General features: G+C 44.1%; 1 protein-coding gene across 7 annotated transcripts; it reads right to left on the reverse strand.

Annotated features, from left to right (window-relative positions):
* Nucleotides 1–56: 56 nt before the first annotated feature.
* CTPS1 (CTP synthase 1) lies at nucleotides 57–27864 on the reverse strand. Of its 7 annotated transcripts, XM_081056286.1 has the most exons (21): nucleotides 27682–27818; nucleotides 25389–25444; nucleotides 24244–24417; nucleotides 22647–22817; nucleotides 20250–20350; nucleotides 19212–19328; nucleotides 16247–16330; nucleotides 15674–15754; nucleotides 12623–12774; nucleotides 11330–11462; nucleotides 10535–10623; nucleotides 9635–9729; nucleotides 8908–8970; nucleotides 6938–6981; nucleotides 5599–5695; nucleotides 3828–3883; nucleotides 3629–3725; nucleotides 2926–3070; nucleotides 2683–2778; nucleotides 2259–2345; nucleotides 59–919 (listed from the first exon to the last, which is right to left on the reverse strand). In XM_081056286.1, exons 3-20 carry the CDS (start codon nucleotides 24407–24409, stop codon nucleotides 2261–2263), a joined length of 1872 nt encoding a protein of 623 aa, XP_080912412.1. In that variant the 5' UTR covers nucleotides 24410–24417; nucleotides 25389–25444; nucleotides 27682–27818; the 3' UTR covers nucleotides 59–919; nucleotides 2259–2260. The 7 variants fall into 7 exon arrangements, with proteins under 7 accessions (XP_080912414.1, XP_080912415.1, XP_080912416.1 ...); XM_081056288.1 differs by lacking the exon at nucleotides 25389–25444 and having other exon boundaries at nucleotides 57–922; nucleotides 27682–27811; XM_081056285.1 differs by lacking the exon at nucleotides 25389–25444 and having other exon boundaries at nucleotides 27682–27864.

Here is a 27864-nt window from a genome sequence, read left to right on the forward strand (position 1 = left end):
GCACCGTGCTTAGACATTTTCCACCCAGCCATGACATAAGGAGCATTACAAAGTGTGTCTCTTGTTCTGCATTGTTTATTTCTTAAGTTAGAGTATACACCAAGACCAGCCAGAATATAATGGGCACACAGCTGTGCCTATCGTTACATCACATAAAGAAAATAGATTTTCATATTGCATTTCAACTGCAGTAACATCCTGGAAGGAAGAAGTCCCCCTCAAGGAAAGCTGTGTACATGTGAGAGGGTTTTAGAGGCAGTTTCCCCAAAGATTCTTTCTTTTTTAAGTGACCCCTTGATGCAAGGAGTGTTTCCCAGCCCCAGGAGAGAAGCACGGCCAGAGGACAGGGTTTTCTAAAAGTCACACTTCAGAGAGACACAGACTTCTTGCCATTTCATGTGACACACCAAACTCTTACCATCCCTTTGGACAATGAGTACCAGCCACAGTTGGCACTGAGAGATCCCACGGCTCTTGGCAGCAAGCAGTGCCCTCGGGTTACCAGCACCAAGTGTTGTAAGCATTAGCTAAAATTACCCCTGTGGGGCACTGTTTACAATGCTCTAGGCCTCCCTGGGGAGGCAACAGGTGACACCCTCAAATCCACAATGACTCGAGGTAGTTGGAGAAACACGGCGATTGACAGGCACTCCACCAGCCCCATGGGTCACCGCTCCTGCTCAGACACCTGCTTCTCGTTTGAGGCTGGGGGACTAAGAATGACAGTGTCAACACATCAGGGAGCACAACTGCGTAGGAGCAGATATACATGATGGGACATGCAAGTCACACACAGTTTTCCAAACACCTTTCCCCCATAATAAAATATTCTTAATAAAAACATAATTTAAAGGAAGTGTCAAAAGCCGAGTGTAAAATCAAAGCTGTAAACTCTGAAGGCTCTCTTGAAGAATCACCCCTACTTAAAAAAAAAAAAAAAAAAATTAGCAATTATATGATTATATGTATTTAAAGTAAAAAAAGCTAGAATTTACAGTCAGTTGCTAGGGTAACCTATGCCTGTTTTTCATTGAAGACCAGTAGTAAGAGCCTAATTACAAGCTAAATTTATAATTGCTATAGAATCAGACATTTTCAAGCTCTTGCAGGAACCCCTAGCTCCGCCTCAATACAAGCGTTCTTCTCACAGCACCCCCGCCTCTAACAGTGCCACTGATCGAATTCTCTGCTGAGAGAGGCCGTTTGCAATTCCATCGAACTGACCAAACATCTACCCCTTTAAAGCGTCCTTTGTCTTTGTGGCAGTTTCTTGGACTATCAAACAGCCTCTAGACACGATCTTGTGGGGAGGATTCACGAGCCCATCTGGGCTACAATGCTCACCCGGCAGAGAGTAAGCAACCACTGCCCTCCTTCCGATACAACCTATTCCTCCCACCTGCCCACCTTGCTGAGGCGATCACAAGCCAGGTGGCTAATCAACCAAGGCGGAAGGGGAACAGTCGCGTGCCCATTCCACCAGACCTGTGCGATGCAGAGGCCCACTGGTGGAGAATGCAAGGTGTGCAGTCAGGTGTGCTACCTACCTGCCCGTACCCTGGGTAGGGGCTCATCTTCCCGGAGGTGGGAACCCTCCACACATGGGACCACACCACATCACAGACTCCTGACTGACACCCCAAACCCCCTTCTGACACCCTCACCAGCAGACTGAATTTCTGCTGATACAGCTCAGGCACATATCCTAACAGGACTTTATACAATTCACGGCAGTACCCACCACTGCTACACTTTGTACACGTACAAATCCTGTCCCTGTAAAACCTTCAAAGCTTGTTCAATAATTGTTTGCATTGTAAGTGATTCCAGAATAAGTGGCAATCAGCATAAAGGTGTTGTATACATCAGGTTTAAGACACTTCCTGATGAAAGCTTTAGGTTCTGCAAAAGTGACACATGCCATATTATTCAGGATCTCTAGGTTTACAGATATGTGAAATAACAAGGGGTATGAGTCCAGGTCCCCCCGACTGGGTCACATTCACACCTGAATCTGTACGGAGACAATCGCCCAGTGACAGGTGTCCTCCCTCTGGAGCCCCCAAAGCAGGGTGGATAACTGCCCTGCACTTGGGAGGGAGGGGTCTTCCCCATTTGACACCCATGCTGACTCTACCACCTTCACTCTCTGGCAGATAAAAGTTTTCAACACTAAACTGTGGGTAGTCTTACAATTCTAGTGTTATCTCCATTAAAAAAACCCAAAAACTAAAGCTTAAATATATCACATACGTTACCATCAGTCGTGATTTATTGATGGAAACTTCAATTCAGTGATTTCAGAGTCAGGGGAGCTGCTTCCACTTCTGTCACTATAGGTGTCCCTGCAGAATTCAGATAGTTCATTCGTCATCTCCCACCAAAAACTCGCTCAACTTCTCTATTTTTGTAGCCACCGTTGCCACAGGGACACTCGTCTACACCCAGCAGAGATCAGAAAGACTCTTTACTATGTTATATATTTAGCATAAAGCTGTAGAGTTTCTTCTAGTTACAAAAGATACGCATTCAATTTATACTTCAATCACGATACCCTAACCACCATCTCAGGGTAACTAACTGGTTCCAGATGAAGGTGCACTGGGGCATGAAACCACCCAGGTTGTGGCCAACACCCTGGGAAAAACCACAGTTCCCCCTGGACCACAGGGTCCTACTTACAAATGTGATCCTGGAACCCAGATGCTACAGAGAGGGGAACCTGACCACCATGCCGGGGGAAGGTCATGGGCAGCACAGAAGTAGCCTGAGAAAGCCCTGGGGAAGGAGAGGTCACTTGCATGTCAGTGTGAGGAGCACCCAGCCAAGCTCCCAGCTCCTGTGGCTCTGCTTGTCACTAATGGGATGATGGCCTGCTGTAACGAATCAGTGACCACCTGAAGGACCAGAGAAGCATGACCCCACCTGGGCGAGAGCCTGCAGCCTTTCTGGAGGTAATGCGGGAGCCTCCCCACAGAGGCTAGAAGGAGGCCAAAGTAGGGTGGGGAAGGCTTGATGGGTCTGGACAGGAACTCGGGGTGGTACTGAACTCCAACAAAAAAGGGATGGTCTGAAACAGAAATGCAAAAGAAACAGCTTCATTATTTATGTACACATAATATGTCAAAGAGGAGAAAAATATCTTGTTAAATGTTTCCCATTTAACAGACCCTAAAATTATTTGAAAACAACTGTGTAAAGGTAACCACAAAGCACGGGAGACCTGATGCCCTCTCTCCAGAATGCGGTCACCCTCCTGTCTGAAGGGACCTCCTCTCCAGGTTCCTGACACTGGCTGCCCGAACTTCCAAGGGGTTGAGTCATGTACGTCACATCAGACCAGAAGGGCAGCTTAAGTACCAAGTCCCAACTCTCATTCTGGAGACCAAGGAAGTGAGGCCGGAGTGAAACGGCTGTCCACGGGAGGCCATGGCACAAAGCGCATCCCGCGGACCCCCGGTGCCCCCGGGCTCCAAACACCTCGTTCATCAAGACCCCTCCCCTCATCAGACAGTGTTGCTTCCTAAGTCTGTTAGGACAAGCGCAGCAACTAATACTTTTATATTTTCCCACATGCCAAGAAAACCTTACTAACTTTTCCACTAAATACAACTGCCCAAGCAATCACCTTCCAACTCCACAATTTCCATTCTCTCTCCTCCAACATCTTGGCCAACAAACTTCAAGCCTTGCTCCTCCAGACATTTTTTCAAGACTGGATTCACCTGTTGAAGGATGAAGAATAATTGTGCTGGCCTCTCGATTTACTGTGTTTCCAGAGTAACAGAAGGAGAAAAACGTACAGGTCACAAAGCTCAATTTCTCACCTCAAATCTGTGGCGGTGCCTCTCTTCCAAGTAATCTGGATCTCCATACAGTTTCCCTGGCGAAAATAAAGAATTCTGATCACACACTCACACACACACTCACACACACATCTATTCACAACCACATCCTGCTTCCCAGTTTACTTCTTAGCATCTACACAGCGAGGCCTTTTGAAGGTTATTTCTATGACTTTCCTGCCAACCACAGCTACCCGTCTGTAGCAGCACAATTTAGGCTAATTCTTGAATCTTGACTCTGTCCACACCAAGGAAAACTGTAACAGAAACAGACTTTCATCACCAACCTTCAAAACATGATTTGACATGATTTCTGAGGTACAAAGCATTTTTCTGCTGAAAACTGTCTTGGCTAACAAATCAGCATGCACCAAACATCCGAAGCCCTATTTTAAGAGCACACAGATGACCCCGGGGCCACACTGTGGGGTTAAGTCACAGCTCTCAAGGCTCCTTGGCACCTGGTAGCTGGCTGCCCGTGAACAAATGCAGCATTTGCAAGAGGGCTGCTTTACAGACTCATTTGTGGCTGCCAGGTAAGATCTCCACAGAACATTAGCAATGGAAGGACGGAAAGATCACTGGAGGGACAGAGTCCCAGACAGCGGTTTCCAGGCTCCTGACCTCACGTGGAAAGGTGCTGGCTCGGGCAATAGATGGCCATCAGCTGTGATCAGTTGGCCATCAGCCACTAATAAAAATATCTGCCGTGGCTATGCTAGCCAGCGGATTGTGGATTGCGGATCGTGTGGCTCCTGCTTCCTGTGTCTCGCTCAGCCGCCAGCGAGACTGAGGTGCAGGAAGACCCCTCGTTGGGGAACTGATGGATGTTTGCCTTTGTGTCTCGACCAGCCGCCATCGAAAATATAATGGTATGACTCCCCTATCTATGGCTCCGTGGGTGTTCCTGTTTGGCCTCACCATGTCCCGCGTCCTTGCACGGGGAGCGGGACCAGAGTCCCCGCATTACAATCAAGTGACTCAGCTATGCTGCCACCGGAGCCCCAAGCAGACTAATACAGACAGAAGTCTCCCAGTGGGCAAGAAAACCCACTAGAGTCATTTTCTTAAATATTTTCCTCCCAAATTTTCCCTAAATCTTTAGCACCTGTTACTACTTTTTGAATTAAATCTACTTAGGTTGAATTGTATGAAATTGACAATGTAGTTTATTTTTTGTCCCACAAAAATGGTGGTTTCATGAAAACTCAATAGCCATTGACAATAGTTTAGTGGTTACCAGAGGGGAAGGGAAGAGGGGGGTGGTAGATGAGAATAAAAGGGATCAAATACATGATGATGGAAGAACTGACTCTGGATGGTGAACACACAATATGACACATAGATGAAATTGTACACCTGAAACCTGAGTAACTTGACTAACCACTGTCACCCCAATAAGCTTTAATTTTAAAAAATAAACACACACACACACAGAATGGCAGTTTCCTCCAGTTCAACCAAATCGCATAGGAAAGGAACTGATTACTATAGATTTCACCTAACTCCTCATTCTGGTGAGACGTCCACACCCAAGGTCCCCTGCTCCCTGAGGGCACTGCCTGTGACCTTTCTAAGACCCACGTTGCTGCTCAGCCTATTACAGTACATCCTAAAAGAGCACGACTAGAAAGGGGGAAAGAAACTTCAAAAGCAAGAGCAGAACCCAAAACGCCAGAGCCCAGCAGCACCCCAAGACATGCATCCTGCAGGCGGCGAGCCGGAGGCCCGGCCCGGGGGAAGCAGCTCTTACTCATGACGGAGTTCTTGGTCTGGAACAGGGTTCTCCTCTTGCCCAGCCTCATGGTTCCGCCCATCTGCCCAGGATTGTGTTCTGGCATGTCTATGACCTGGACATGTTCAAAAAACAAACACACACTGCCAAATTCTGCTTCCATTTGAGAGAGACCACCGGCACTGAAGGACCTAACCCCGTGAGGAGGCTCTCATCCCCCGGCCTCTCCTTGTAAGGGATGTGGTCACAGGAGGAAATGCTTCCCACCAGCCATTTTTAAACCTTCGTGGGGTAGGGGTTGGATCCTTCAGCCTGTCCTCATGAGCTACAGGACCAGACACAGCTGCTTCCTCCCTTAGGGGCCGTTCCTGACCCCAGCACTTTGGATCGTAAGTGCTGCTAGGCTGTAGCACGTTCTCATAAAGACTAACAGAGCATCCTGGGTACCAGACAGGATATGTTATGACACGTCTCCTCCACTAGACTGATGAGCTGCTCAGTGAACGTCTGAGGAACGGAGAGGCCGAGGCACCGCAGCCACGATGGTCCAGCCATTGCTCATTCCCATGCTCCTCTGGGCACCGCCTAACCTCGAGGACTCCGTCTGTGCCCTGCTCCACCCCCACCCTCACCACACTTCACATCCTTTGCTCTTCTCCTCCTGAGGTCTTAGTACTAGCAAAGTTCAATTTCCGGTGCAAAGGATATACACAGCTGCTAAAGTGCCCTGAGATCAAGAGCCTTGTCCATCTTCTTTATCACAGCATCCTCAGCATCAAGAACAGGCCTGCCACCCCTGGGCTGGGGGTTCAAAGACACACACAAGCACTGCGCCTCCCTATGAGCCACATTCCTCTGATAGGAGATATGACACGAGGTATGTAGCCTCGAAAAGCTTTGGTGACCATGGAACAAATCAGTACTGCATTCCAGCAGTGCTTTAACAATATGCCCATCGCCCAGGGTTGTTGGGGATTCAATGAATCAACATACATAGAGCAGAACAGTGCCTGGCACATAATCAGTGCCTATAAGTGTTCCGTGTCAGTATTGTTATCAAGTGCTCCTGGGAGCTAAGGAGAATGGGGATGGAGAATTATTTTACTCAGGATCCCCCTAGTCGGCTGGGGTGGTACTAGCCTTTAAAATTTTCTGTGGCAAACTGGGAAGAGTAGTGAGAAATTACATAATGAGAAATAAAAGTTCTTCCTATCCAGTAGGTCTGAATGTACAGGACCTCAGGATTCTTTGGGGTGGACCCAACTGGTCTCATTTCCTGTCTCTAACCATCATCAATCACTTTCACTTTCATAAACGTCCCTTCTAAGCCCTGGTGAGATTCAAACACTGGACTCACCACAGGATGACTGGTATTGGGGTCAAACTCTGTAGAATTGGCATCTGAAAAATCGAAATACTTGTGTTATGAAAATAATTACAAACAAAACTGTTTCCTAAGCACTAAATCACAATTTCCTTCCTAAGTTTAAAGTCATTCAGTGATCAGAACAAAAATTAGGACTGACATTTTTAAGATCTAAAACACCCACACGCAGGTGAATGTGTTCCATTAAATCTGTAACTCTCTGGGAGAGGGGTCCAGCTGGATAAAAGGGGGACATGGAAACCACTGACATAACCTAATAATCTTTATTTAGATAAAGCATCTTATGACGGTTCTCACACATCTCAATGTTTTTCACTTTCCTTTCAGACACTCTCTCTAAAATGGTTAGTACTATTTCTTTCATCCTCAGTATCTTATACGTTGCCCTAACTCAGTTGCCTCACTCAACAGCTAAATCAAAATTCGCTGATTTCAAAACTCAAATAACCTGTCTATCCTTTACTGAATTTACCATCTAACCATAAGCAAAATCACTCAAGATTAAAAGGAAAAGCACCACGCTCCTGGTACTGTGTCTGGTTCTTTCTATGTAAATATACTCGGTATCATTCTAGTGCTGGGCCTAAGCCAAGGCCAGGGCTCAATGGATGGGAAGCTCATCACCAGGTCACTCACCCAACCTGGGAGGCCGAGTGGGTGGCAGGAGGCGATGGCTGTGAAAGGGTCCATGGAGCCCAGAGGGATAGCTCTAGGGTGGTGAGTGGTCAGATAGTACGTGCCAGCTCGGAAGCCAGAACTAAAGGGCACACTGCCTACAACACTGAGCCCTTGGTGTTATTAGGAAGCAGCCTCTCAGAAAAAATGTGAACTGAGCCCAGCCTGTTAACAGCAAGCTGGCCACAGAACACATGTACTTTGTACAGCCAGACCACTTGTACATTCCTTCAGGTTGCTTTGTTTATTTTTCTTAGAATTCATAAGGTCTTTCTGAAAACCTAGTATTTGTCAGCTGGGCTACAGAGAACAAAGGGACTGTGGCAGACTCTTCCAATGGTGACCCCAATGAACAGCACCCCGTGTTCACACCTTGTGGCTGTTCTCTTCCACCCCTCCCGTTGCTGACTCTGGGCTTGGCTATGGGACATGAGCAAGCTTGATAGGTGCTTGCACAGTGGGCTGGTCCTTTTGGAAGCCAGTCGATCTCCAGGCTGTGGGGAAGCTCAGTTTGAGCTAGTGACTGAGTGGAGAGATCTTTGCGATGTCCCTGCTGGGCAGAGCTCAATGCAGGGCAGGGTCATCTCAGACACACCACATGGAGCAGAACACCAGTCAACCCACAGAACACGGAGAAATAACAAACCATTGTTGTTGGAAGCCATCACTGAATTTTGGGGTGGTCTGGACACAGTGATACAATTAGCTAGGCACAGCGCCTATTTGCCAGCCCTGCACTGCGACTATTCACATGCAATGCTTCACTTAATTCTTAGAACCCTGTGACGTGGGTACCATCATTACCCCATTTTACAGAAGAAACAGAGGCCTGAAGAGCCTAAGTAATTTGCCTAAAATCACCCACAATAAAATGATAAAGTCAGAATTTGAGCCCAGGGCTGACCAGCTCTACAGCCCAAAGTCATAATAACTGCACAGCCTCACATAGGCCAGAGTTTTCTCTCTGGACACCAGTTCAGGGATGGTGGCCATGGCAACCAAAGTTCAAGAATCTGCAGAGCAGGAAATGCAGGGGCAGAGAGCCCAGGCTGCTTGCTCAGCGGTGTTCCCTTCTTTCTGGGTTTCCCCTGGAGGAACCCTGCTTTCCCTCAACAAACACAGCAGTTCCCCGTTAGCACCCCACGAGGTACTGAGTGACCGGGCCTGATCTTCTGCATGGCTCTCAATCTCCCAATGGGCACCAGGCTTCACGCCCTCCAGGACATTTAAGCAAGAATTTAACAAGTTTTTAAGTAGATGCTTACCTTGCCATCCCAGCACATTTCTTGAAAATTCAACCACTGCCAACTGCATTCCTAAGCACACGCCTTGCAGGTAGGAGAGAAACACAAATGACACTCCATTGCAAAAGCAACATTCCTGCATTTCCCACTGGCCTGCCATGGACTGTGTGTCCTGTGTGTTCACAGCATTCCGATCACAAACTCTCATAACTTCCTGCTACACACAAGCACCCCTGTTATGTTTCATCTGTATCGGATTTTAAACACTGGATCTAAGTGTATATGAAGATGCCAGGTTTTAGAAGTCATTCAATTTTAGAAACAAACAATATTCTATTCAGTGCTGAAAAATTCAAGTTTGCCCTCTCCCATCAAGTTCCCACTTACAATTGGTCAAGCTGAAAACTAGTAAAATTTACAGCACAAAGCGTCCCGAATCACTTAACCCAATAAGTCAGCTTGTGTTCCAAGTGAGGATGGAAAACAATCCCCCATGTCCCACCCCGCAGCTGGGTTCCATAAATGGACAGGATTTCCTAACTCCTATTTCGTTCTCTGAAAATGCCACATCTACATGCAGCGCACAAGTTTAAACTCTCCATTTTAAAGGACTTTCTCCCAAACAGAACCAAAAAGGCTTTGACCTGAGTTGCTCTCTGGAAAGACAGCACCTGTGCTCAGTTTTGTCAATCCCGTTTTATTTACAGGCTCCCACATGGTACCTTCCTTGCTCTTTCCTACTCCTTACCCAAAAAAGGCTTCTTCTGTTTCCGAGCCCAGGCGATTGCTTGGATTTTCCCTTCCGTCCCTCGAACACCAAATCCCCCTGGAACCAGCACTCCACTGTCCAAGAGAGCACATGACAAGGTGATCCCGCTTTCCACAAGGCCAGCTCGCAATAACCACCCAAGGAGCCATTTCCAGGACAGGATGCCATGAAGTTACTCTGTGTACTTTCTCCTGGACTATGGCTCATCTCAGGGCCAGCAAGGAGCTGTATGCAAACACTAAGAACTTAGGAGGCACACATAAAACCATGCACTGTTCTTGGTAACATTATAAAATGCTTATAACAAGTAAAAAAAAAGATGGCATACATAATTATAATACTGCTACTGCACAGTATTTTTCCCAGGCACGGACTCTTTCCTAATTTTTAATATATATTAACACAGATGCAATTATTTTACCTCTTGGCTTAATGCGCTCCCCCAAGTAGGACGGGGGCCTTTCCTTGTCAGGTCCGAGTGCCACACTGACCTAGGGTCTCAATCATAGTTGTGTGGTGCCATAACCTTCAATTGTTCCACTACTAGAAATTCTTGCTAATGTTTTACAATTACAAATAACAGCTGCTGAAAACAAACCATGAGACTCTACAGATGGGTACTCATCCACGTTCCAGATGAAAAATCTTTAAATAAGCCTCATCAATAGATGCATATAGCAAAGAACAGCAATGAATGAGAACAAGTTTTCTTCACATCCAATCACATTGATAAGCTGTATTTTTGTAAGGCTTAAATCATGCAGTATGCAGTCTTTCCAACAATTAAAAGATAGGTAAACAACTAGCACATGAAAGCACAGCACTCTGCCCATTAAAACAGCCCCCAAGCCCCTGGAGACAAAGGCAGATCCCACTCACTGAGCGCTGCAGAGCTTCTGCCAGGCTTCGTGGTAGCGCACAGGCTCCTCCTGCAAGGTGCTTGGCTCCAAGTCTGTAGAATCGATGTACTGGGAGGGATTCAGACGGGGAGAAAAGAAGTAGCTCGTGACTCCAGAGTTGGGTTCTCTTAGAATTTCTAAGTATTATCAATGTTCCATCTTTCTCAATGTTAAAAGTTTTAAAATAATCGTCTTAATATATTTAAACCTAATAATTTAAAAATAAACTTTAAAATCTTTCTTATATTTCCAACTCTAAGCATCTCCTTCAAAATCATTTAACTCCCAGGCAGGGCCCACGCCAACACTCCAGCCACTCAGCCTGTGCCCAGCGTGTCGCAGAGCGGATCACATGACTACTTACCGGTGCCGCTCATGCTCCAGGCACCGGCTGGGCGACTGGACACGTATGTTGGAGAAACCTCCAGGCTCTACATGGTGGATATTAGCACTCCCACTTCACAGACGAGGCTAATGGTTACCAGCAATTGTGCAACGTGCCTCTGGCCAGCCAGGGCTCCCCCATTCCCATGGAGCAATTTTACTTGGTCACTTGATATTCAGATGCAAGCACTCTCTCTCTCAGCTTCTACTCTGACCATCTCTCCCCTTCTTTATTTCCTGAAAACACCCTACTGTTCTCAAAGCCAATAGCCCACCATGGACCTTTTTATTCCTAAAAAGAAATTCTGAGCTCCAAAAATAGAAAGCATCTGTGAGACTGCGGATGGCCTCCCTGGTCACACCTCAGCTGTACCTGCCCCTCCGTCTTTACCTTGATTTCCAGCTTGTGGTTGATGGCCAATGCAGAATGCTCCAGAGCTTTAATGACAGAGGCATACGAATCTGAGAACTTGGTGTACTTGCCCACAAGAGCAATCGAGCAAGTCTCCAGCAAGCGATCGTATCTATCAAACAAAGGTCAAGAAACACCAAATTACTTGGAATGTACATACAACCATGAGATCAAAATTCCCTTTTAAAAGGAAGAAAAACAAGTTCGAGAAGAATATAATGGGAGTGGCCATTATCTGAGTTCTATGAACAGTAAAGAGGAAACAATTTTCAGATCAATGTGGCGGGCTTTTTAAGAAAATAGGATTTTAGAAGCTGTTACAAAGAGATGGCTTCAAAATCCCTTTAAAAACACATACTGTTTTTAAAAAAAAAGTTAAAATCCCAAAGGGTAAAAAAATTAACAGACACTAACAGACAATTTACAAGAGTTAATGTGATGAAGAGAATAGTGAAATATATTATAGGACATCCACACAATAGTCCATATTCATTAAAAAATTCATTATAAAGTTTAATTAGTAACTGAGCAAAAATGTTTATATTTTATAAAAAGATCCTAACACTGTGTGTCATTTTTGTAGCTACAAAAAAAACACATGTAAATGGGCAAAGACTCAAAGGGAAAAGGTCAAAATGAAAGTAAATATCACAGAGCAATGGAATAAGTGCCCCCCCCAAATGTTTATTAATATCATCATATTGATTTTGCAACTACAGCTAAGGCCCGCCCAGTGCTGAGACAGTGTGTGAAGATATCTGATGTGATGTGTGGGCATCACAGAGCTTTAGGAGGAGGAAAGCAGGGTGGGGAGTTCTCAAAGTGCCGAATTCTGGCAGCAGTAATAAGAAAAGACTGGACATCCTTGCTGATTCTTTGCTGGTGTAGGGTATTCCCAAAGACAGCTCAGATATTTGGGGTGCTACTCATGAGTGCTGCAGCCACGGCCAGCCATAGGTGTGGGCCTCGGGTATGTGCACTAACACACGGCCACTAGGACGCCTGTTGGTATTGATTTTCCAGTCGATGGGACACAAGGATGACAGATGTGTAATCGGAACTCACTGGTGACCCGGGACCTGCGCCAGCTCTATCAGGACCTCCTCATCCATGATGCAACTACATACAGGCTGAGCTCCTTTCTTAACACCACTTTACCATTAAGACGTTTTTTAACATGAGTTGATAGCACAAGTAAGGGCTGAGTTCCCTGAGCCCCCACAAACAAAAGAAATAAGGCTCGCACTGCCAACTCCTTATTATGAGGCAAACCTGTCAGCCATCTCCTTCCACTTCATCAGCATTCTTCGGGACTGCCTCTCAATAGGAAGGTGAAGTCTCCGAAGAAAATAATCTACAACCCCCTGCTCCTCTAACAACAAGGGGACTCGGTAGATGGACGAGACATCGTGGACACAGATCACCTGGTAAAACATGAGCAAAGGTTATTTAATAAAAACTAACTAGGCTGACAGCCTCTGACAAGCTGTATAACTTTGGGAAAATAACTTCTAAATTTGAAAACAGAAAAAAAGGGCAATATTCTAGAAAAACATAAATTACCAATAACCAACTCAAGAAGAATAGAAAAATAGTGGCTAATCTCTTATGAACATGGATGCAAAAATAGTTAAAAAACAAAAACACACAAACCAAACCACAAATGTAGTTTAAAAAAAAAAAGAAATCATGCCCAAGTATGATTCGTCCCCAGAATATCGCTGCTCAAACTTGGCTGTACATTGGAATCATTGGGGGAAGCTTTTAAAAATCCATAAACCTGCTGCTGCACCCCACCCCATCTCTGGGGGCAGGAGGTAGGCATCAGCATGTTTGAAAGCTGAGTTTGAGAGCCAACACATTAGAAAATTTAACAGTGGAATTCACTACATGAACAGATTAAATAGGGGTGGGGGGATTACTTCAGTAGATGCAGATTTTTTAAAAATTCAAAATCAATTCATAATAAAAATGCTTGGTAAATTAGGAATATTAGGGAAAATGTGAAAATATAAAAAACCCACAACAAACACCATTTAGCTTGATATTTAATATTAATGCTTAATATATAAAGTCTGGAACAAGGAAAAACTGGCCACTATCACTACTTTTAGTCAACGATATACTAGTCATTACAATTAGATTAGGAAAAAAACGTATGTGAATAGGAAAATAATACACAATTGCCACTAATTGCATACAATATTATTGTTTATCTTTAAAAACCAAGGGAATTTACAGGTATACAATCAGAATTAACAGAATTTTACTAAGGTTAGCCAGACTTCAAGTCAGCCAGGTTTCCTATACACGCATCATATCTAATCAGGAAATATAATTTTTAAAAATGTGCCACTCATATAATAACAAAAATTATGAATACTTATACATAAATCTAAAAAAACAACTTTACAAAGATAAATAAATCTAACAACACCTTTATAAAGAAAATTATAGAACATTACTGAAGGATAGTCTTTTTAACAAATGGGGCTGGACCAACTGGATATCTATAGGCAAAAAGATGTATTTCAACATTGATTGAAAAGTTATTCTATTTAAAAGTTAACTCACAATGGATCCTAGATCTAAATGTAAGACCTAAAACTATAAATCTTTTAAAAGAAAACACAGAAGAAAATCTTTATGACCCTAGTTAAACAGAGCGCATAGGTGTGATACCAAAAGCACCATCTATGGAGAAAAAAGGATGAATTGGAGTTCATCGAAATGTAAAAGCTCTTGTGTTCCAAAGGATACCATTAAGAAAAATAAAAGATAAGCCACAGACTGGGAGGAAAAACGTGCAAATCATCTCTGATAAAAGATCTATATTCAGAATATATACAGAACGCTTATAACACAAGATAAGCAATCTAATTAAAAAAACAGGCATAAGATGGGCCGGCCCGGTGGCTCAGGCGGTTAGAGCTCCATGCTCCTAACTCCGAAGGCTGCCGGTTCGATTCCCACATGGGCCAGTGGGCTCTCAACCAAAAAAAAAAAAAAAAAAAAAAAAAAAAAACAGGCATAAGATTTAAAATTCAAATTTAAAAATAGAAATACTTGTCACATGTTTAAGGTGAATAATTTTAATGACAAGCTATTCTATTACAGGAACAAATTGCCTTCATTTGCTAGGATAGAAATATGTAGAACAACTGAAGTGCATGATAAGAAGGCTGTTCATAACAATGAAGTTATTCTGATGTTCCCCGTACTTAGTAGGAAGCAGAATCCCTTTGACAGAGCTCCCAGCTCAGGAATCACACCCAGGAACACAGACCTCAGGCCCCAGGCTACCCTCACACCCTGAAGCTTGACCCATCACGGAGATGGAGATGACAGCTGCCTCCATAATGGTCAAAGGCTTTTCTCTTATTCTATTCACTTCAATGCCAGGCCAATGGTTTTAATGTTTTTATATTCACTTCCATACTAACCTACTAGTAGTCTTATAAACAGATTTCTCTTATTTTAATCTGGCTGCTTCTCCCCTCTCTAGGCCAGCTCGGTTCCCCTGCTCTGTCTCCCGATCCTCAAATAACCTAGCACTAAAACAAAGCGTCCATAACCTAATCATAAATCCCTCGATCTCACCTTCCCTTCTATCTTCCTTCAGGCAAACTTGACCAAGCCAGTCTCAACTTATCACCACTAGAATTTCTACACCACGAACCACGCTTACATGTATTATAGGTTCCAAAATTTTTAATTTCCTGTACCATAGATACCCTCTATTAGCACAGGTAACAAAACAGCCTAAAGTATGTTCAGAGCCTACAACACCTTACATATTAGGCACCAGAAACATCAAGTTGAATGCGGTGGTCTTTGACCTCAAGAAGCTCAAAGTCTATGAGGGGAGACAAACATATACACACACATAGGCGCACATAAAGGGGCAGTATGATGGGCTCACTACCAGTATATGTGAGCCTAGAGAAGGAATAACCTGAGGTTCTAGGGTGATGAGGTTTGGCAGGTAAAGCTTCTCCAACAGTACTGTGTCCTAGCTGAGCCCCAAAGGATGAAAATGAATAGAAGGGTCATTAGGCCAAGAGAGAGGGAGGAGATACCCATTCAGCATGGCTGGGGCAAATAGTACAAAAAGTGGGGAAAGAGGCAGGAGAGGTTGAAGTATGTTCGGGGAACCACAAGACATAAGTAATGCAGAATCACAGAGCCAATGCGTTATCAGTTCTTCTAGGGAACAGTCTACAGTCTCCAATTCTAAAATAACAAGCCTTACGAAAACGGTTAAGAGATTTCAGAATAATTAGAAGCAAAAGTGATTCACATGAAGATGGAATTTCTACCTACTTGCTCAGGTTCAACATGGCAGAACATTGATATTTTCTCTTTCACTGAGGTGTCGAGAGGATTTGAGCACCTGCATACAACCTGGCAGTAAAGAAAATAAGGTGTTTAGACAGAAGGAAGGGATTAAAGAGCTGGGTTTTTCTCCTGATTGAAATTAAAACATATCACACTGTTAAGCTAACTCCTAGCACAATGCATGCAAATTATGAAAATATTACCTGTTTTCAAAACTAAATTCCTAAATCCAAAATTAGAGAAACGTAAGAGTGGCAGTACAAAGGAACAGACAGATTACTGAACTACCAGAGCCAACTGGGGCTTCCGCGATCAATGTTCTTGGGAAAGGGGGAAAGGAAAATAAATGATTGGCTGAGAGGAGAAATAAGACACGACCTCACATGTGCCAGGTAAGGAAACCTTTGTAAACTACAGCCCCAGCTCAAAGTATTAGACCAATTTCTCCACCATTAACTAAAAGCATACCAAGAAAATAAAGGGCTCGTCTGCCATGGAGGAGAGATTTTAATTGGGCACACAAGATGATGCTGAAACTAGGTAATCAGGAAACCTTACCAGATCTGGGGAAAGCCCAAGGCCCCTGAGTTCCCGAACACTATTCTGGGTGGGTTTCGTCTTCTGTTCCCCTGTTGAACTTGGCTATCATACAAAAGGAAAAAAACGTTAATTCCTCCATGCTAAAAAATTTTCCCTGAATCCCTTTTAATAGGGAAATAGATAATTTGATCATTTATCTAATTTAGTTTTTGGTTTTGTCACAGTTACATATGCATAAATTTTAGAGTCAAATAGTTCTACAAAGCTTGTCCTAAAGATTAGCGGCACCAGCCCTCATCTGCCCTATGCCCTTTTCCAAACCCTAGAGATAGCAACTCCTCTGCTCTTTTAACTGATCCTTCTGGTATGCTTCATTGCTACTTCTTGACATTTAGTTTAAGGCATTTTCTATTGATTCCCCTGTTAGATGAGAACTCACTCTCTCTACTACTACACGTGCACCCATCCTATGCCTGAAACCCCCATCTTATGATCACTCTTCAGTGTTCACATACTTTTGAGTATTTAAATACTATCCACCATTAAACTATGTGCCATACTTTTCCTTTCTGGTTCAAATGTTTGTTTTCCTTGGTTGATTTTTTTGTTTTGTTGGTATGCTGAGTTTCTATGTACAAAAATTATCTTTATTCTCCTCTCACACTTAACAAATACGTTTGCTGGGTATAGATTTCTAAGTTGGATATCATTTTCCCCAAGAAATTTTAAGAAAACAGCTTTACTATTAATTCCTTTAGCTTCCCATATTGCTGGTGAGAAGCTGAATGCCATACCGATTCTTGATGTTTCTCTTTAGAGCTTTTTAGAATTTCTGCCCCACTATTCTAAAATCTCAGTGATGTGCTTTGGTGTGGGTCATTTTTCATTGAATATGCTAGGCATTCAGTGGGACCTTTCACTCTAGAAACTCATGTCTGGATATTTCCTTGAATTGTTTAAATCAGGAATCAGAAAACTTTTTCTATAAAGGGCCAGATAATAAATACTTTAGGTTTTGTTGGCCAAACAGTCTCTGTCACAACTACTCAACTCTGCTGTTTTAATACAAAAGCAGCATGAACGGGGCAGAGGGGTAGCTCAGTTGGTTAGAGCGCGAGCTCTGAACAACAGGGTTGCTGGTTCAATTCCCACATGGGCCAGTGTGCTGCGCCCTCACAACTAGAATGAGGACAATGAGCTGCCACTGAGCTCCCGGGCAGCTGGATGGCTCAGTTGGTTGGAGCGCATGCTCTCAACCACCAGGTTGCCGGTTCGACTCCTGCAAGGGATGGTGGGCTGCGCTCCCTGCAACTAAGATTGAACAACAGCAATTGGACTTAGAGTGGAGTTGCGCCCTCCACAACTAAGATTGAAAGGACTACAACTTGATTTGGAGCTGATGGGTCCTGGGGAAAACACACTGTTCCCCAATAAAGTCCTGTTCCCCCTTCCCCAGTAAAATCTTAAAAAAAAAAAAAAAAAAAAAAAAAAAAAAAACAGCATGAGCAATACCTAAGCATATGGGTGTGGCTATATTTCCATACAATTTTATTTTCAAAAACAGGGAGTGGAGTGGATTTAGTCTATGGGGCAGTTTGCAGACACCTGGTTCAGTTTACTTCCATTTCTGTTATTTTTTGGAAATCCTATTATTTGGATGTTGGAACTCCTGGACCAGTCCTCTAACTTTCTTGCTTTTTCTCTCCTATTTTCTCTCTCTTAATCTTTCTGCTCTACTTCCTAGAGTATTTTCTTAAATACCTTCTTTCTCTTAAATTTTTTATTTCTGCCATCTAATTTTTAATTTCCAAGAATTCTTTTCTGTTCTCTGAATGTTCCCTTCTTTCGAGTTCCATCTCTTGTTTAATGAATGCAGTTTATTTCCTCTCAATTCTGAGGAATGGCAGGTTATTAACAACAGGTTGTTTTGTTTTCTTTTTTAAGTTTCCTGCTCCCTGCCGAGCCTCAATTTCTTCTAAGTTTCTTTTTGTTGTTTTGTTTTGGTCTCTTGCATGTTACTTTCTCCAAATGTTTGGTGATCACAGGCTGCCAGCTCATATTTAAAAGCCAACTGGAAGTTCTGTGAGTGGATGGACCTGTCCACCAGGATCCTCACTGTGGGAATCTGGCTGGCCTGTTTCACTGGGGTGCCCCTGAGCGCAGCGTGTTTTCTCCTCCTAAGCTAGTCATATATACCAAGAAGTATTTTACACTCGCCTATGTGGACAGTGCAAGACTGGCTGTGATGATTCTGGGGATCAAGCAACAAAAGATAGGGTGTATCAAGAGCAGAAAATTACACTGATCCCCCATGTCTTTAATTCAGTATTACTGCCCTCAACTGTCCCTAGAGTTTGCTCATCCAGAAACCCTCTCCAGAGGAAAAACCTACAGTCTTCTGCCAATGTGGGGGAGGGGCTGATGCCCCACTGTGCACGTTAGGAAAGGAGATGTGGGGACTAACTGCTTCTGGAACAGCAGTTACGAGTCCCACTCTCACCCCCACTCCAGACACTGCGCATTCCTGAGCTGTAAGGAGTTCTGCAGGGCAAACAGGGTTCCTTCTCTGCTTCTCCTGCTGTAGGCTTAGGATTCAGCTCTCCCAGGTCTGCTAGGCCAGTTTCTCCATTGTCCACCCACTTTCCTAATTTTTGTTACAGGTAACTCCTCTCACAGTATTTATCTTTGTGAATTTTTGTCTTAAAAAATATTCTCTTTACTCTAGTTGTCGTGGGGTTTCACTATGTGGTAAAGACAAACAGACATGTTCAATCCACTTTCTTTAACTACAAGTTTCCTGATTAATTTTCCAAATGTTTCCCATTGGATCTTTACAAAAAGTATGATAATTATGTAAAATTGATAAAGTAGTTTTTTATTCCCTGCTTCCTGCACCTTAAATATTTAAAACAGATAAGGAGTGAAAATCATCTTTTTCTCCCCTCTTCTCCATCCCCACAAAGGAAAGTTTTGAAGGCCTTACCTGAGGAACTAGACTGACGTGAATATTACAAAAGTTCTCTCTTTTGACCTTGAATTGGAACTGACGAAAGGCCTCAATAAAGGGCATGCTTTCTATATCTCCCACTGTTCCACCAAGCTGAAAGAACAAAGTTACTTTAGAGGGTCCTCTCGTGGTTTAGTTTTCTAACAACTGCACTCTGTCATCTCAATTCCTTGATCGGTAACAGTATAATGAGAAATCTTTGGGTCCGTATAACATCAGTTAACAGTAATTAGACATTTCTTTGTGCTAAAAGATTACTTTTTGGATGGCCTTACCATTCCCCCAAAGTTATCATGGATCTTTCCACATCAGTCAGGTGAAAGATGTACTAATTATTTTATTTGTATGACAGTCATAAAGCAAAGAAACCTAAATCTTATCTACTTTCTTAGCCACAAATAATTTCTATATTAAAAGGCATCAATTACAAACAAACTGCCGGAACTTTTGAGTCTCCTATTTTCTCAGGAACACTGAGATCCAGCAGCCAGAATCAGCAAAGCAGGAGTCCAGAAACTGAAACTAAAGGAGGCTCATACATTCAGAGATGAATATTCCTGTCAGAGGAAAGCCAAAGGTTGGCTGACTTACTCAAGAGACAGATGAAAATGCGTCACAGTCCATACTACATGAATGTATAAATGCTGAAAAACGAAACTCACTGGACAAAGTCTATCTTTCGAGGGCACAGTCATTCCACATGATTGGTACAGTGCCCTCACCTGCCACCTCACAGTTAGGAGGATCAAGGACTTCGCTGGAAATTATTGTCAGCTGCTGATGACTAAGGAGGTAAGAATGTACAGCTGGTCACCTACCCGGGCATCGTGAACTTTAGAAAAGACTCATACAATAGAGACAGTGGAAATATAATGGCTGTGTGCGATGTCCGAGGAGTAGTGGATGGGAAGAAGGGGTTGTCACTGTGTAAGGGATACAAACGATAAATGTCTAACTAGTAAGTACATTGTTTGGTGTACTTGAAACTAATAAAAAAAAAAGACTCATACACACCTCAATAACACACACTTGAGGTTCTAGGCCATCTTCATCCACAGGTATTAATGCCTGTCTCATTACCCACTCCTGGATGGCATCTGTGATGTGAGGGACAACTGAGAAGGAGAAAAGAAGCATGTGACTCATACTTTTCCGTCAGCATCGATGAGGCAGATACACCTATTGTGACAACAAATGGCTGCATTCCTTGCCTGCACAGAGAGGCAAAGGGGTCACAAAAACATTTTTGAGACCACTCTAAAATGGTCTTTAAAAAGATCTTTGGGTTCATACTCCCTGTGGCCTCCTTTCCAAATTTCCAAGTTGTAGCTTAAAGGAAGCACGACAAGAAGGCAGGGCTGAGTGGCATCCTACCCACATTAGCACTTTTGCCCCTGTGCAGGGTCTACCGTGGCTGCACAACCATATACCAGACCACATGGCCACCCTACTGCTTACAGCTGAAGGCGAGCACATCACACCTGGGATGCTTTCCCAGGAATGAGCCAGGACCCTGTTCCATTGTTCCCAGTTTTCCCCAATGGGAAACGAGCCACAGCAGAGACAGTACAGTGCAGCAGAGTAGCCCAGAGCACAGCATCTGGACGCAGAATGTCTGGATTCACATCTCAGTTCCACCTCTCATTAGGTATAGATCTTTCGGCAAATCACTTAACTATTCTTAAGCTCAATTTCCCTATCCATGAAGTGGAGATAATAGCTTCTACTTCATAAAGCTGTGGAAATGCGGAGACAGTACTGGCACAATGCTAAGCAGAATGCCTAGCATGTCAGTGCTCAATAAATGCCAGCTATCACTGAACACTTTGTTTAAAATCATAGCTGTCAGGCTCCAATAGCAAATTCCTAAGGGGCAGAAATGACTATTTAACTTGCTATGTATATAGCCTTGAGCACCAGGATATTCATTATCTATTCCACACATAGCAGCCAGTGATCTTTTAAAAATGCAAATCAGAGTTCACCACTCCCCATGTTTATGCTCTGAGTAAAATCCAAACTCCAGGCTGTGTCCCAGAAGGCCCCATATGACCTGGCTGCAGCCCACGTCACCCACCTCTCCCACCATCCCCCTGGGTCACTGTGCTCAGCCTGAACGGCTCCCTGCCATTCCCTGACCAAGTCCTTTGCAGCCTTGCGCCTCTGTATGTGCCATGCGTGCCTCTTCCTTCCATTCCTCTCATGGCTGGCCTCTTGGCTCACATGTCCTCTCCTTGGAGGCTTTCCCTGACCACCTGTCCAAACTGGCTCTCCCCACCACTTTCTCCATCTCTCTTCACTCTACTTCTGTCACAGCTCCTATCAGACGTCTTGTTCCATCTGCTTGTTTTTGTCTCTCCCGTAAGGTAAGCTCCACGAGGGCAATGGCCTCTTTCGTCTTGTTCATCAAGTATTCCCAGCACCCAGGCAAGTTAGACCGCCATAAGCATTCAAGACATATTTGATGAATAAATAAATGGACAAACATACTGGAGGCCTGGAACAACAAACTGTATGATGAAGATCGCAATAATTTCTAATTGATCCCTTTGAACTCAAGAGAAACACTTCCCTGACTTAGCTTTTCTAATCCTCCTCACAGCCCAGAGATGTAGGTACTGTTATTATCTCCATTTTACAGAAAAGGAAACTAGATCTCAAAGAGGTTAAGTAATCCATCTGTGTTCATAAAACTGGTAAGTGGCAGAGCTAAGACCTAGATGTGACCTTGAATCTGGTCTGGAGCTGCCCATTGCCAGCAGGACCTTCGGCCTCCAGTGCAGTGACGTCTACAGCCAAAAGCAGATTTACTCTCACAACTCATAACTCAGCCCCTTTCCAGCAGCCCCCAAAATGTGGACATATGCCATTATACTAGACCAGCGGTTTTCCAACCCCACCCTTTTCAAAGCAGCACTTTTCTCAAATGAATGCTGTGTAAAATGCCAACACAGCAAACACAGACAAGTGAAGCTGTGTTGGTGAAAGCTCAGGAGGACCCAGAGACCCACTGCTCAAATTCCGCCTGCTCATTAGCACCGATGACCAGTCTGAAAACCAATGTGCATGACGTTCTTTTCCTTATCACTGCTGAAACATACACAGTAAGCCCCAAATGCCCAACACACACACACACACACACATAGTCTGGCTCACTGCCTTAGTCTAGCTGCCTTCATCACTTCACACTCATCACTATAGAAAGACAACAGCTCTCTGGACTCCAATCATGCCGCTGGATCGCCAGCTCCAATGCCATCCACAGAGCAGCAATGGCTTCTTCAAGTTATTTTCTGAGTAAACAGCCATACAAACCTGAATTTTCAACTGAAGGCATGGTTCTCTAACAATACACTAAAGAAATTCAACTGGTTAGGATTTTGTAAACCTTGTAGACAAATCCAGTATTACCTTGGACGGTTTTCCCCAAGTAATCGCCTTTGCGTTCCTTGTTGATGACATATTGGTATATCTTTCCAGTGGTCAGATTATTGTCCTTGGTGAGGCGGATGTCAAGGAAACGCTCATAGTTACCCAGGTCAAGGTCTACTTCCCCACCATCATCCAGCACAAAAACCTCGCCTGTGGTAAACAGTGAAAATGTTCAGGGTAAGTGAGAAATACATATGACATGGCATAATTTGCGTACCAAGATATAAACACTCAAACAGAACAAAATTTGCATCACATATACATGAAGCAAAGAAATTTACTTCTAGGAAACTAAATAGAGGACACAAAAGAAAGAAAAATCACCACCCATTCTCCAAAAGATCACTTCACACTTACAGTCTGTCAACAAATTCAGTCTAAACCAGGAAGAGTTCTTGAAAGAAGAGTTCTTGAAACAGTACAGAATGGAAGGAAACTACAGCCCAAAGGGCTGTGGACATATGGGACTCTACAGTTAGTATGGCATCTGATGTTTTCAACCAAGTCTCCTACTTGAGCAGAGCAAGGTTTGAAGTGTGATAAAAGCATGATTTGATTCAAAACTTAAGCATGATATATACATTAAGGTCATGTTGATTCTAAAAGCCAGCCTCTGGGCTACACGTTAGTCCTAAACAAAGTTGTGAACTGCAGGGTTTCACCCATTCCTTTGTTTAACATTCATTCCTTGAAACGTCATACTAGAAATTTTGCCCAGAATGGTTCATTCCTACCATCACAATAAGAGACAAGCTCAAAAATAGGAAAGGAAAGAATGTCTTATTTTCCCCCTCAGAGAGAGAGCTCATTCTCTGCTCAAGAATTCTGTATTAAACACTGCTACAGTATGTCCATGTTTTCCTGTTCCTATTTATTATATAAAGGTTTCTACTCTAGTAACACTCATCCTTATAGATTTTTACCTCAGCATTAGAAAGTAGGGGCATGAAAACAGAATTTAAAAACTTAAGAAGTATGTTTCAACATACACCCCCAATTTTAAGTGATTAATCTTTTAGGTAATCCAGTCACACATGACACAGTTGAAAGGGACTCAGCAATAACAAAAAGTGCTATTTTTCCTACCCTCCCTTAATGGTTTCAACTTTTCACTTTCACTCACCTCAGAAGATGCTCATTTATATTATTATCCAATCTGTTAGCAAACTGATTCTCCAGCTTACATATCACCAGCATCTATTTGTTGCCTGAATCCCTACAAAGTGGTCCTTTGGCCTATGTCTGAATGACCATCTCTATCGAAGAGAACTCACAACTTCTAAAAGTAAGTTACCTCACACACTTGCTTTTATGAAGCTCTTTCGTGTATCAGGGAAAAATCTATTTCCTTATAACTTTTTTTCATGTACCCTATTTCTAATCACTACACTGCATATTAAGATTTCTGCTTCTTATATGTCCAGGTGAGAAAAGCATCATTCTACTATAAGGACCTTTTTAGAAGGCAAGAAATGGATGTTATGTTACGCAAAATATAGTTTCCAAGGGTTGCCATGTTCTTCCACATACTACACAATTATTTTTAAAAGAAAAAATAAGAAAGCATTTTTCTTACCATGCTCATAAGGAGAGAATGTTCCTGCATCAATGTTAATATATGGGTCAATTTTAATTGAAGTTACATGTAAACCACATGACTTCAGGATTGTGCCCACACTGCTGGCAATGATTCCTTTTCCAATTCCTGATATAACACCACCAGTAACTAGAATGTACTTCATTTTTTGACCTGGGAGAAGGAAAAATTATAGATAAAATATATCTCAACCAATCAAACTCATCTAGGTTCAAATACTGCCTCTGCTATTTATTAGCTATAACCTCTTTGGAGCCTGTTTCCCTCTCTGTCACGTTTCAGAATGTTGTTATGTGGGTTCTTGGATCACTGAATTGCTTCAGTCAAATGATTAAAAAACAACTGCTAATCAAATAACATAGTTTTTTTTAAGCTTTGACAAACAACAACCCTGAGTCAACCTAATAAAAAAACAAACAAACAAAAAAAAACAGCTTCAAGCTGTTGATAGAACACTATGCCCCAAATGTTGGCTGACATCACCACCAGACAATGGGATAACACGCAGGTGCCTCATTATTTTCCCTACATGGGGAAAACAATTTCACTCTTGGATGAGCACTGATTCCCCATAAAAGAAAGTGTCTTTGGCTAAACTACAATGTAGCACCAAAAAAAACCACCAAAAAACACAGCTCCTCTAGGTTACAGAAGACTGAATAAGAGGAAAGAACCTCAACATTTAAAAGAAGTTGCAGCTACACCTAAAAATCTTTTAATTAAAGGTAGTTCTGTTCTGTAATTTAACACTTACTCCTGCCAGCAATCTTTCTTAGGTGTGCCCAAAAGAGAGCTTTATATGTTGGAGGAAAGGAACATCAGATAATAAACCAGTCTGAAGCACATAATGGGCAGAGGACTCAAAGAGGACAGATTAAATCCAAAAGCAGGACAGTTGTGGCAGGGACTGGAAGAAACAAACTTGATGAGAGATAAAAGAGATGGATGGATGCATGGAAGAACAGCACAGGCAAAGGGCAGGTTGAACAATAGCATAGGCAAGAGGTGGAGGAGACAGCGACAGGCTGATCAGGGAAAATGTATCACTGGGCCCCAGCATCAGAGGTCCAGAAACATCTTTGGTCAGCAAACCTAGATGTGATCAAAACGAGAAACACAATCACCAAGTAGAAGAGAATGCTTGCTTTGGCACGGTCAGGTCCTCCTCTGGGAACACTTCCTGTGAAGCCAAATTAGAACAAAAATAGCTAAGAAAAGGAACAAGGAAACGGGTCCCGTTTCCCCCATCCCGCTCCTCCCCAAGGCAGGCATGAACACACTTGGCAAGGAGATAAGAATGCTTAGAATGTCTTCCCCCCCAGACAGCAAGAAAGACATCACAACCATGTCCTGTTCTTTCTATCTCCTACTGCAGCATTTTCAAAATCACACTTCCTGGTTTCTACAAAATGCATATGGGATTCCCAAAAAGGGTTTTAGAGACAGATAAATCAGAGAAATGTTAACAGTCAATTGGTTTCTTTAATGCAAGACCTCTGGGAGCCTTTAATAAGTTGACATTCAATGTGATCTCCAAAAAGGGGTATAAAGTATGCAGTTTCTCCAAACTTATTTGACCCCAAGTCCCTAACATTTGAATGGTTACTTACTGATACATGAGTAGTAGACTTGCCTATGTTTTAGTTATGTCCTAGCCTGGCATATCCCTGTGGCTACGCATGGTCTCACTGACTAAATTTTAGATGTTCCTAGAAATTCCTCAGCCACTGAGTGGGTTACAGAGTGAGTTACTTATACAGAAAACTCATCTCATCCATTTACATTTGATTTGCCCCAATTTTACCGAGAGAAGGTTACACCTCTCCTTAGGGGTGATTCCTGCAATCTCCCACAGTACCTGGCAATAAATATTCAGTGCACTCAAAGACCAGGTGGGGGTCTGACAGGACACATCCACTCACGTTCATGGACTACCCACTATGTCAAGTGCTACTGTGCCACACTTTGGGGCCCATATCTCAAGTTGCTAGCAGTCCAGTTAGAGACAAAACATTTTCAAAGAAATGAGTAATCCAGTGATGGCAGAAGCAGAGAGAACATTGGAAGGGGATAAAAGGGGAAAAAGAGAGCAGAAAGCTTTCAGTGGCAACACCACGGTAAAGTACCATGGCTCACCTAGAAGGTAAGAGAAATCCAAAGGGAGAGGGAGGGCATAGACTGCTCCTGCTTTGTTGGCCAGAGACTTGCAATGGGCCCTGAGGGACTGACTGCATTACTTAAAGCATGGGAAAGGGAACAGCGTGAACAGGAAGGTGTGGGCTAACTACAGAAAGCATGGGAAAGGGAACAGAGTGAACAGGAAGGTGGGCTAACTACAGAAAACAGAGGTAGGACCAAGATGAGAGATGGGGGAGGAGGGAAGGGAAAGAGAGGAAAATTAGTTAGAAACGTAGGCAAGAGGCCCAATCATGTGGAAACCTGAATGTCCCATCTGAACTTTATTCTGAAGGTGATGGAGACATCAGGAGGTTTTCAGGCACAAGAGTAACAAATAAAGATGCATTAGAGGAATTCAACAAAGATGAAAAACAGCTTCTGTTTTGTGAAATGTTGTGAGGTCCAGTTTCAGCTCCATCACTTTTGTACAGAGACCTGTCACATCATACCTGGTCCTTACATCTGTAAAATGGGGGTGAGAATCCCACATAGCCTGTGCCACAGGACTGCTGAGGGTTCAAAATCATAATGAGTAAGGGCGCCACGCAAACGTAGTGAACTTTAAAACGCAGCGTCTTCACTCTTGGCCGGGAAGGGAGGCGGCCAGCTGTGGGGCCGAAGGGGACTGGCCCTGCGAGCACCAAGGCCCCTTCCGCCACGGGAGCAGGGGCGCGCCGGAGGGGCCGGAGGCCAGGCCGCCGAACCCATCCCACCGCGACCGGCCCGTCTCGGACCTCGCACGCCCTCCCCGCGTGGCTACGGCCATGCCTTGAGGCCGGAGGGACGTGGCCCGGGGCAGTTCAAATGGAGAGACAGCCGCCCGGGACGGCTCGCGGAGGGATGAGCAGAGGGAGCTCCCGAGCTTTACGGCCCTCTGCATCCCACGAGCGATCCCGGTCTCCTGGTCAGCCGAGCCAGGCCACGCTGAAAAGGGCGTTGCCGGGCCCCGCAAACCCGGCCCCACGGCCTTCCCCGCTGTCCCAAGTCCACTGCGGCCCGTCTCCCTAGCCGCGCCGGGCCATGCGGCCCGGAGCGCGGGAGCCGGCTCCTTGCCGGCCTCGCCGCCCGCCCTACTCCCGTTAGGCACGCAGCTCATTGGGCAGACCGGCGAGCCACCTCAACCGTGATTGGAGGGAGCGGTGTCTGTCACCGACGGTGGTGCTGTCCCGCGCCGGGATCAGCTCGCGCCGATTCCTGCACGGCAGAAGAGCTCTCCCGGGATCTCTGGAGTCAGCCTACCTGAGGCAGGCTTCAAACTTCCAGACGGCTCAGTTGCTAGGAGGGAGAAGTGCGCGGTGAACCCTCCGCAGCCAGTGAAGCAACCCGGCCGCAAGCGCCCAGCAGTCTTTCACAGAGGCGGGCACTAGGCGGTGCGCACGCAGAGGTGGGGGGCGGGGCGCGCGGGCAGGCCCGCCCCGAGGT

The sequence above is a fragment of the Rhinolophus hipposideros genome, assembly GCF_964194185.1.
Source record: "Rhinolophus hipposideros genome assembly, chromosome: 8".
Classification (NCBI taxonomy): Eukaryota; Metazoa; Chordata; class Mammalia; order Chiroptera; family Rhinolophidae; genus Rhinolophus; species Rhinolophus hipposideros.

Coding starts and splice junctions, on each gene's coding strand:
- CTPS1 (XM_081056288.1), bottom strand. CDS start 24,409: ATGAAGTACATTCTAGTTACTGGTGGTGTTATATCAGGAATTGGAAAA. Junction 10,624..11,329: donor ACCACAAGCTGGAAATCAAG/GTAAAGACGGAG, acceptor AATCCCTCCCAG/TACATCGATTCTACAGACTT. Junction 3,071..3,628: donor GGAAATTGTGGAGTTGGAAG/GTGATTGCTTGG, acceptor TTTCTGTTTCAG/ACCATCCCTTTTTTGTTGGA.